The sequence below is a fragment of the Talpa europaea genome, assembly GCF_964194135.1.
Source record: "Talpa europaea genome assembly, chromosome: 9".
NCBI classification, from domain to species: domain Eukaryota; kingdom Metazoa; phylum Chordata; class Mammalia; order Eulipotyphla; family Talpidae; genus Talpa; species Talpa europaea.
In genome coordinates, this window is record NC_140076.1 from 80,054,906 (window position 1) to 80,066,391 (window position 11,486).

The 11,486-nt window shown below is 48.9% G+C and overlaps 1 protein-coding gene across 1 annotated transcript; it reads left to right on the plus strand.

The window, feature by feature from the left end:
- Positions 1 to 5,752: 5,752 nt before the first annotated feature.
- LOC311177761 (cornulin-like) lies at positions 5,753 to 8,470 on the plus strand (the record flags this gene model as incomplete). The annotated part of the gene is made up of 2 exons (XM_084244009.1): positions 5,753 to 5,890; positions 6,917 to 8,470. 2 exons carry the CDS (start codon positions 5,753 to 5,755, stop codon positions 8,468 to 8,470), a joined length of 1,692 nt encoding a protein of 563 aa, XP_084100135.1.
- Positions 8,471 to 11,486: the final 3,016 nt, after the last annotated feature.

The following is an 11,486-nucleotide window of genomic DNA, read 5'->3' on the forward strand; positions in this document are numbered from 1 at the left end:
AGCTCATGGGTATGCTGGAGGGCAGAGGGAGGTCAGCAACACTGTCAGAAGTTGAGTCAGTCTCTTAACCTAAGCTCACTCTGCCTTGGAATAAACAGAAATATGTCAAAGGAACTAACTAACTCATTTGCACTTGAATTCCTGGCACACTTACTCTGAAGTCATCGCTGACCTTAACTTGAAATTTCTACAAGTGCCATCAGCCAGGATTTCTACACTCATGGGCTGAAAATGAGGACCTAAGTCCTGCTCTCTGGCTTTCAGACCTGTTTTTATTCTTTTTTTTTAAGGGCAAAACCCAGGATTCGGGAATTTTTCCATCTTCTGCCTTTTGGGAGGAGACTTAATGGCCACCCTCTAAGCACCTCAAGGGCCAGGGTCCCGTCCCCTTTCATAGTTCTGGCTTCCGGAGTGGAGGTGGTGTCTGTGAGCATGCCGCCTCTCTAGACACTTCAGTGATTATTAAATCATTACTTTGGTGTGCATGCCCATTCCCCAGCTAGAGCGGTTTCCTGGGAAGCAGAAGCTCATTCTAATAGGGTCCTAGGCCCCTCTCTGCTCCAGCACACCCATGAGGTGTTAACTGCTAAATAACAACTGTTCCCAAACTAAAGAATTTGCACACTCAATTAGATGTCAGTCCCAAACCCTTCATCTTCCTCATCTCCCTCAGCCCCACACAGCACTCCACTCCAGCACACACACACACACACATGCATGCACTCATGCCACACACACCACACACATCATACTGCCACACACATACCACATACCTCCCAAGCCCCCACACACACCACGCACATACCACACACACCACACATCACACACCACACACTCCACATTTCACACACATACATGCACACCACTAATACTACTCACACCACACATACCATACACACACAACACACATTGCACGCCACACACTCATACATGCATACCACTCATACTACACACACTGCACACAGGCTCTGTCCTGCCCCAGGCAAGTGGAAAACAAGGCTATGGAGGCAGCTAGACCTAAGTTCAAACTCAGGTCTATCACTTTCTAGGCATATAATCTTGGGTATTTACTTAACCTCTCTGTACCTCAGTGTCTTCATCTGTAAATTGGATGTAATGATGCCTCTTCATTGTTATCTCATAAAACACCTGGCTTGTTCCCTAACTTTTCTTTCCTTAGTTCCCAAATATTTCTGGATGTTCTAAGTGCCTTTAGTTAAGGAGAGTTCTTTGGAGAGTTCTCACCTGCCAGACCCCTCTTGTTCCCCACCTTTCCCCTCACATATGAAGTAGCTTTCTCCTAATGCGGACCAGTTGCCATGGCAACCTCTGCCCTCTACCTGCCCAGGACTGGAGTCAGCCCTCCCATGCAGACAGACCTCTCCAACCACAAATCCTCCTGAGGCCTGCATCTCCTGCCCCAGTCCCCTGCTGGTCCTGAGCTGCAGCTGCTGGGCAGCCCCTGCATCCCCACTGCGTTGACTTCCTTGACTTCCTGCGTGCTGCCTGCCTGCATGTAAGTGAGCATCCGCAGATGACTTTCCCCATCCAGAGTCACTCCAGAAGCGACATATGCTTTTGCTAAAGTATGACCTAGGAGCCCCCTTGGGACAGGGCTTCAGAACTTGGAATTTTTTTTAAAGATTTATTTATTTATGCATACAAAAACCAGGATACAGGCCAGAGGTATGGGGAATGAGAGGATTTACCAGAGACAGAGTGGGAAACAGAACAGGCAGATTGACTGAAATACACTGTGGAGGGGAGCAGCAGGCCAGCCAGGAGAGGTCTGCTGCACCATGTGGGTCACCTCTCTGGCCAGGGATTGAACTCATGCTGCAGTGGCTGCGGATAGCTTCAGAGATTACGTCTTAACACCTTGCACCACCTAGGCCCCAGAACTTGGAATCTTCCTGCTCAGTCTCCTTGGGGATAGATTTCTTCATCCATAAGGACACATTGATGTTGGGAAAGTGCCAAAAGTGGAGAGATGAATAAGTGACAGAAGGCTGTCATTAAAACACCCACCATCACTGTGTTAATCCTATCTGCCTCACTGGGAGGGATAGTGCTTTGACTGGTACCTTTCTTACTCAGTGGTCACTTCTCTGAGGATTCTTAGTATCTTCATGTGTAAAAAGGGGCTGTAGTGCAGTAAGGCACAGAGCAGGTTCTCTGTGATCCGGGCAGATGGATAAAGGAGAGTCCTGGAGCCCTCAGTGGCTTTTCAGGCTTACATTGAACTTTTACCAGGTACATGGCAGGCAGGGGTGCCAGGGGGCTGGGAGGCTGGCAGGCCTCCTAGCCCCCAGTAAGTCTTCACTCAAGGCTCTCTAGTGTTCTCTCGTGGTCTCTGCTTCTCCTTTGCTGCTCTGCTGGCTCTGCTCTTGTTCTGCTGCTCTCATTCTCCTACATCCTTCTTCTAGCATCCCCATGACGCCAATCTCAGTCCAGGTGCTCCCACCTATGCATGCCCACGCCCTGCTCCAGGTGTCCCCATCAGGCACATGTGTAGGACCACAGGGATCCATCATTAATGCTAATGGAGGGAGGGAGGAAAACCTGACAATTTTTCACTTACCCTACAGGGGCTTAGCAACACCACTCTACAGGGTTGTCATGAGGATCCCACAAAACGAGATGGTAATGAAAGGGAAATCAAATCAAACAGTAGTTGCCGTTACTGCTAAACTTTTGAGACTTTCTTCTGTGACTCCCAGGCTGCAGACTCCATGAGAGCCTGGTTAGCTGCATATCCCTGAGGCCTTTGCCCTGTGTCTGAAATGGACAGAATCTCCACAAATATTTCCTGATCCATCACCCGGTTGAGTTCCCTTGGCAATGAAGGGGCAGCAATACTCATCTTAAGACTCTTCTCCCACCAGCTGTGAAATGCTACCCACCTGCAGGAAGGGAGGAGAGGTATTAACTTTGTTTTAACCAAAAACAAGACTCAACCATAAAGAAATGAGATGGATTTCTTGTGTGTCTCTTAAACTTGCCCTGAAAAACATTTTTATTTTTAAGATTTATTTATTTATACAAGCACTGGGTACAGTCAGAAGCGTGGGAGGGCGAGAGAATTCACCAGAGCCAGAGCGGGGAGCAGAACAGGTAGAACGACGAAGTACACTGCTGAGGGGAGCAGTGGGCACGGCAAGAGAGGTCTGCACGCCACGTGGGACCCTCACCGGTGGCCGGGGATCGAACCAGTGCTGCAGAGGCTGCGGGCATCTTCGCAGCCCAGCGCTCAATCACTGCGCCACCAAGGGAGACCCTGAAAAACAATTTCTAAACAAGACTCCCAAAATGTTTTAAGTAATGACAACATCACCAGAAAAGCCTGGATACCCTCCCAAAATGAGCACTTTGAAAAGAATGACCCTCAAAGAGGTCTGTGCTGGTGTGTATCTACAGGAATCCCCTGACTTTGTAGTGACGCAGAGACAAGAATGTTCACCCGGACCCCCAGCCTGTGATGGACACAGAAAGGAGCCTGCCTATCAAGAGCTAGGGAGAGGGAGAGAGGGCACCGAGTGTGGTAGGTGGGACCTACCTGCTAATTAGACACGGGTCAACAGGCGAAACTGTCAAGAAGGGAGGTGGGGCTGGGCTGGGCAGTGGATGAATCAAGCCTTTCCTCAGGGCGGGGACATTGTGTCTAAAAACAGTAGCCTTGGTTAAATCCCCTATAAAAGGTTGCCATCCTGTTGACCTGGTACTCCTCAGACCGCTTACCAGTCTCTTGCTTCATTCTGCCTGTGCATTAGGTAAGTCCCTTCCTGAGAAACCTCTCTCTCATTCCCAATGTCTTGGTGTTCTGAGCTCATAGAACCAGGGTTGTCAGCACTGGCTCTGGGTAGAAAGTGTCTGCTGGGTTTGGGCCTCAGGCAAGGCAGGAGCCAGTGAGCTCAGGGACCTGTGGCCGGGAGTCACCCATGTGCCAGCTGAACCAGCAAAGGTCCCCCATTCTTAAATTCTGGAAGCCTTTTTGCAGAACCCAGAATCTGTGAGCCCTAAATCAGGTTACTTCTGCCAACCTGACAATGGAGTAGAACATTTTCTTGGAGAAAGGGGCTGCATGGCAGAGAACATATAATGTGCACATAGACCCCCACCCCAGGGTGGTATTTAGGCAAACGGAATTTGTGGGTTTATTCCAAGGGATCTGAAGGGTAACTGAAAGGTCTTAATGTTTTTACTGTTCATTGGTCAGTGGTTAAGATCTGCCACATGGTTAAAATAAATAGAACAATGGAGGCTCTTCCCATGTTTCTGTTAAGGTGCAATATTCTGAGTTTTGTAGGTTGGTATGGATGAGAAAGCAGTCTGCTTGAAATTGTTGACAAACAGATCATAGAAATGACACCCTCGAAAGGGCTTACCTGGGGTCTATAAACATCCAGATCTTTCTGGGCTCATCTGCCTTCTTTAATCAAGGTCTCCTCCTTTCCTTTACTTTCCACCCAAGACTTCCCCTCCCATATCCTCCCCTGTATGTCTCCATGACAGTCCCTCCCTCCCCCCAATCCCCCTAGCCTAGACCCTCACGTCCACCTCTGCCCCCAGGTTTGCCAGCTTCTGCAGACTTCCATCTCCCTGCTGCACTTGCACTTTGTCCTCTCTGATAACCCCTCCCCTTTTGGTTTCTCTGAGGTTTCAGCTTAATGTATCTCCACATCTTATCTTACTCATCCAGCCACATCCAGGATTCATTTTGACCTGTGCCCAGATCCCCCTGTTAAGGAGAAAGAAAATCTCTCCCTGTAGTTGGAAACCACTCCTCAGGGCTGTGGACCTGGATGGAGCCACAACACATATGGCAGGCTGAACTCTCTCACAGGTCCCAGGGCTAAGGACAGAGATCACATTCAGAAAAGCCTGGATTCTCAGAATTGGAAGGTCCCCCACCCAAGGAAGGAACGCCCCTCCTCAGCATACCCAGCCTCTTCCTGAACTTCCTCCTCAAAGGAAGCATGAAAGGCAGAATGGGACCCTAGGACTCCAGCTTGGTCCCCACCTGAGGCAGACAGAGGTTAACGCACCTAAGCACTTGCTGCCTGTTTGTGTCCCAGCAGAGCCCTAACCCCCTGTGACAGGCAAAGATTTACCTGACCACAAGGTAGCAGCACTATCAGAACTGCATTGGTATCAGGAGCTACGGGTGCCAGGATTTCTTGCTCCCTTATAAGCTGTGTGGCCTCAGGCAAATCACCCAAGTTCCCCAAGTGTGTGTCCTCACCTATAAAAAAAGTGGAGATAATAAGACTGATGGGAGATGATACCTATGAAAGTGCTTTGTGAGCAGTAGCACGTAGTTGTATGCAAATTATATGTGAGTATAATAACATAATAATGATATTTAATAGCTAGTACTTACTATATGCCAGCATCTGTCAAGCGTTTCATACAAAGTATCTTTTTAATCTTCACGATAATCCTATAAAATAAATAGTATTACCTTCATTTCACAACTGAGGCATGGAGAGGCAAAGCAACCTGATCTCACTCACCTGGCAGGTCAGTGGCAGGGGGCTGGCAGATAAATACTGACGCAGGCGGCTGTCTCTGACCACCATGTGCTCCTCCTTCCCAATCATAAGTGCACTCCATAGGGTAGGACAGAGGGAGATACCGAGGGAGCGAAGGAGAGCAGAACAGGCCAGGAGAGGACTGGGAAGTGGAGTGCTCCCAACCACACAGCTGAGGATGACTATGGGGCTTTTCTTCTTTCTTCAGCTTGACTCCGAAGATGCCTCAGTTACTGCGAAACATTAATGGGATCATCGAAGCCTTCGAGCGCTATGCCAGGATGGAGGGTGACTGCAAAGTTCTCACCAGGGGAGAGCTGAAAAGGCTCCTGGAGCAAGAGTTTGCAGATGTCATTGTGGTATGATGGGCCCAGCCAGGCAGGGAGGGGGCAGGAGAGGACAGAGAACACATGTCTGCCTGCAGACACTTTGCCTCAAGGATCTGAGGAGGCGGTAGCCAAGGCCAAGCCTAGTGGCCCCACATAGGCAGCTGGGTGGGCAGAGGAAGGACAAAGGAACAAGACCCAGCCATGGACCATGCCAGGCTTGGGTCCTTAGAAACTATACCTGGACTTCAATTAGTTATAATTTGAAAATAAGGTCAGTATACTCTAAAGGAACGGTATTTGGAGTATTCAAGAAATAAAAAGAATGCTATTTTCTGCTGCTTTAAAAAATCTGATACACTCAACCTTTCCTATGACTATCAGCAATTTCATCATCCAATAACAAGGGTTTGTGAGATACATAACTGTTTCTTGCACAAAGCAGTTTCTCAAAAATACCAGCTTAGTGTTCACCTTGGAGCTGAGGTGTTGGAGCACAGCTGGAGGACCATCTGGGGGCCCCTTCCTAATAAACCAGAACCGGGGCCTTGATGCACATCCTGACTTTCCCTACCTTTGGCTGGCATCTAAAGCAAGCAGCATAATGAAAGTCTGGGAGACAGCAGTGCCTGGCTCTGGTAGGATGCTGCTTCCACGTTCTCTAGTCAAACCATGGTCCCATGGGATCCACAGCTGAGCCTCAGTGAGGGCCCCCCAAATTCCCAAGTAGCTGTGTTCCCACTGTGCCAAGTACAGCCCGAAGAATTGTTATGAGTCCAGTCATTTATAATTCTTCGTCCAATCATTGTGCAGTTCTCCAGTAGGTCAGGATGTATGCCAGACACGGAGATACCAAACAAAAGTGCTTCCCAACCTTGAGGGAGAGAGACGGGACACTCCCATGGAAGTGATCGCCCATGAGAGCTGCTGTAGTCCCATTATGACAGTGGGCATCGGAGCTGGTGGGCTCCAGTTTTAGGGCTGGGAAACCTGCAAGCTCAGTGGTCCAGGCTAACCATGTCCTGCCTGGGATGCTGACTAGCCTCATCTTCTCCCCAGAAACCACACGATCCAGCCACTGTGGATGAAGTCCTGCGTCTGCTAGACGAAGATGACACGGGGACTGTGGATTTCAAGGAATTTCTGGTTTTGGTGTTTAAAGTCGCCCAGGCCAGCTTCAAAACCCTGAGTGAGAGTCCTGAGGGAGCTTGCGGATCCCAAGCGCCTGGAAGCCACACCTCTGGGGCCTCAAAAGAGCTGGAAGAAGGACAGAGAAGTGGCTCTGCAATAAGAAGAACTGGAACAGGACAGCAGCAAGAGGGGAGCAGCCGTGGACAGAGGGCACAGGCTTCTGGGGTGCAGGCCGGCCTTGCCACTCAGACTCAGGGTCAGGGCTTCAGCTCTCCTCAGAGCAGCGGTAGTGACGGACAGACTGAGCCTCAGAGACAGGAGAGGGGTCATGTGGAGCAGACCCAGAGAGTGGGTGGCGACAGGAGTCACCAGACCAGAGAGAGGGGGTCAGAGGGACAGGTGCAGACCAGGGAACAGGAAGGAGCCCACCAGAGAGGTGAAAGTGTGACGGCAACTGGCACTCAGACCCAGACAGGGGCCACCCAGACTGTGGAGCAAGATAGAAGCCAGCAGAGAGGAAGCACCAGCATCTGCTCACAGGGGTCCACATGTGTCCAGACCAGAGGGACTGGGACCCAGGGACAAGACAGGTACCAGACCAGCCAGACAGTGACAGGAGGACAGGTTCAGGCACAGGGAGGGTCACACACCCAGACCACAGATAGGAGCCATCAGTCAGGAAGCACTGACGCCCAGTCTCAGGTGTCCACACATGACCAGACCAGAGGTACTTGCGCCCAAGGACAAAACAGGTACCAGACAAGCCAGACAGTGACAGGAGGACAGGTTCAGGCACAGGGAGGGTCACACACCCAGACCATAGACAGGGGCCATCAGACTGGTGGCACTGGAGCCCAGTCTCAGGTGTCCACACATGACCAGACCAGAGGGACTGGGGCCCAGGGACAAAACAGGTACCAGACCAGCCAGACAGTGACAGGAGGACACATTCAGATTCAGGGAGGGTCACACACCCAGACCACAGATAGGGGCCATCAGTCAGGAAGCACTGGCGCCCAGTCTCAGGTGTCTACGTATGACCAGACCAGAGGGACTGGGACGCAGGGACAAAACAGGTACCAGACCAGCCAGGCAGTAAAAGGAGGACATGTTCAGACACAAGGAGGGTCATACACCCAGACTGTGGAGCAGCATAGGGGCCAGGCTGCTGGCCATGAGGGGGCTAGAGAACAGGGACAGACCCAGATGCAGTCAGGCCATGGTCAAGGGTGGACACAGTCAGGCCATGGTCAAGGATGGACACAAGTGAGCAACAACGAGGCAGAAAAGCCAGTGCCAGGAGGACAGGTGCAGACTGGCGAAAGCACTCTGACAGGTAGGCAGGATGGGAGCAGCACTCAGCCAGAGGGCAGTGTGACCAGAGGGCAGGGAGAGAGCGAGTCCACAGTGGTTCATGGAGAGTGGGTTGACGACTTCTCGAGGGAGATAACATTCCCCCCACGGGACCAGGGTGGCTTGTAGAGAGTGACCCTGGACTTCAGTGCCAGGAGGAGACAGCTGGAGGAAGTTGGCTTGCCCTGCCCTGGCCTGTCCAGCGCGTATGGACAACTCTTACTGACCATGCTTCCCTTAGATCTTTCTCTGTGAGATTACTTCTGCAAGGTGCTTCCTACCCGAACTCTTTTTTCTCAACTGCTCTGCTGTGCAACTGTCTCAGGAGCAAGAAGACACGAAAAAAGTGATCCCTTTGTGTTGAATTCTCCTCAGATTGTGGGCATTTTTAGAACTACTTTTATCTCTGTCGTCTGTCCATTGCCCCCTTCATCCTACTACATCAATAAAACCTTCCTCAGTAACTGGGCTCTGTGTCTGGTTCAATCACTTCTATTGACTTGATGGACTCATCCTGGCCATGCCCACAATGAAGGGCAGTACGTGGCTCCTATCTAAACAACCAGGGAGAAAAGATCACATGAGATTCCAAGTGTGAAGAGTTAAAGAGAGAAGATGTCATCCTTTAATGCTAGGCAGAGATAGATGGGGAAAGGTTTCAACAAGAAGAGGCTTTTTTGTAATCCCCTTAAAGGACATGTAGAATTAGGATGGTAAAGCTATTCTCAGCCTTTCACGATCTCTAACTCTGGATTGTTAAGTCACTTGTCATGCCTCATAGGAAGGCTGACTGAAGGTTACCAGCAAACAAAAGAAATCTCCAGAGCCTGTGTGGGGTGAGGGTGTGCATTCGGGGAACTGAGGCAGGGCCTGGGTTCTGAGCTTCTGCTCCTCATTGGCATCAGCTCTGAGCTCTCGTGACAGGACCCCCATGGCTAGGAACAAGTTAGGGACTAGGATGTCTCACATCTGATTTGTTATAAGAATCACATCAGGACATCAGGAATAGTTTTTCAATATAGCTTTATAAACCCAACCCTAAAGGTGCTAAGTCTAAGGGACTAGGGTGGAGCCTTTGTCTATCGTCTAGAAACTTCTTTTTTTTAAAGATTTATTTATTTATGCATACAAGAGCCAGGGTACAGACCAGAGATGTGGGGGGTGGGGTTTGAGAGGATTCACCAGAGACAGAGTGGGGAATAGAACAGGCAGACTGACTGAAACACACTGCTGAGGGGAGCAGCAGGTGAGGCAGGAGAGGTCTGTTACGCCATGTGGGTAGCTCCCTGACAAGCCGGGAATTGAACTCGTGCTGCAGAGGCTTCGGATTGCTTCACAGTGTGGTGCTTAACCCCTTGCGCAATGTGGGAGGCCCCTAGAAACTTCTTAAGGGGACTTCTTACAGTAGGGCAGGCTAGGTGGCCTGAAGGGCCTCCCACAATGGAATAACTAGATGCTGCATAAATGATATTTTCCACTGCATTATCAGTGTGCAGAAAATAAGGGGAATCTCCAAAGAGAAAATAAAATGGTGCACTGAGGAACTACACCAGGAGGTGCCCACGTCCTGATCCAAAGAATTTGTGAATATGATCATTTCTGTAACAAAAGAAGTTCCTCTGATGTGATTAAGTCAAGGGCCCTGAAATGGGGAGTTTATTATGAATTTCCTGGGTGGGCCCCATGTAATCACAAGGGTGCTTACAGGAGGAGGCAAGGGGGCCAGTTGGGTCACAGTGGTGCACAAATCAAGGAAGGAGGCAGCTTCTAGAAAGTGGACAAAGCAAGACCAGTTTTCTTCTGGAGCTTCCAGAAGGAACACAGCCCTGCTGACTTTTGACCTCCAGGGCTGCAAGGGAATTAATGTTGTTTTAAGTCATTGAGTACTTGTGGTAATTTGTTACAATAGCAGTGGAAAACTAATACACAAAATACTTCCCTGGCTCCAAACCCCTATACACACACACCTAATTGGAACCAGAATGGGAAGGAGTTAAGAGCTGTGGAAGGTAAGTTTTACTTATAGGCCATTTTATATCCATGCAACTGACCTTTAGGTGTAAAGGCCAAAGACATTTGGCAGAAAATTTAGGGAACATTGTTCCCATAATCTTTTCCTGGAGAACATGCTAGAAATTGAGCATAAAAAACAAAACAAATTGGGGCCTCTCTGGTGGCACAAGGGATTAATATGCAGCACTATGAAGCTATTCACAGCCACTGCAGCACAAGTTTGATCCCTGGCTAGGGAGTTACCCACATGGCGCAGCAGACCTCTCTTGTCTCACCCATTGCTCCCCTCAGCAGTGTATTTCAGTCAGTCTGCCTGTTCTGCTCCCTACTCTGTCTCTGGTGAATCCACTCAACACCTCCCTCCCCACACCTTTGCCCTGTACCCCAGTTCTTGTATGCATAAATAAATAAATCTTTAAAAAACAAATCAATCCAGAATGATAGGAAAAATATAAAAAGCAACTAAATATATTTCTGTAGAACTATAAATAAGATTAAATAGGGATAGAGGTGACAGAAGAGTATTTAACATCATATTCTCCCTAAAATATAAATATTTTTATAAAAATATATTGTGTAAATATGAAAATATATTATGTAAATATATAAAAACACAGCTGACAAAGTATGCAGAAGGAGAAAATATGTGGAAATTGGAGTCAGCTCATGGATCATTTTACATAAGGATGTAAGCAAAAGCTGGAGTAACAGCATATCACTTCAAATTAGACTTTAGGAGGAAGGGAGGAAAGAGTGGAGAGTAAAAAAAATTCCATGATTCCTTGGAGTAGGGAATGAATAGACAGTATTTTAAAAAAAAGGGAGGGGATACATATTATATAAAGGTAACATTAGAACAAAAATACAAACCTTCCTCAACATCAAAAGATATTCCAAGGAAAGAGCACATAAAATAGACAATATATATGGGCCTCCCTTGTGGTGCAAGATTTAAAGACACAGCACTATCAAGCTATCGCCAGCTATTGCAACATAAGTTCGATCCAGTTACCGCAGTATGAGTTCAATCCCTGGCCAAGGAGCTGGCCCACATGGCACAGCAGACCTCTCCTATCTCACCTGTCCAGTGCTCCCCTTGTTATAGGGCGGCCCCGATATTGAACAGGTTGCC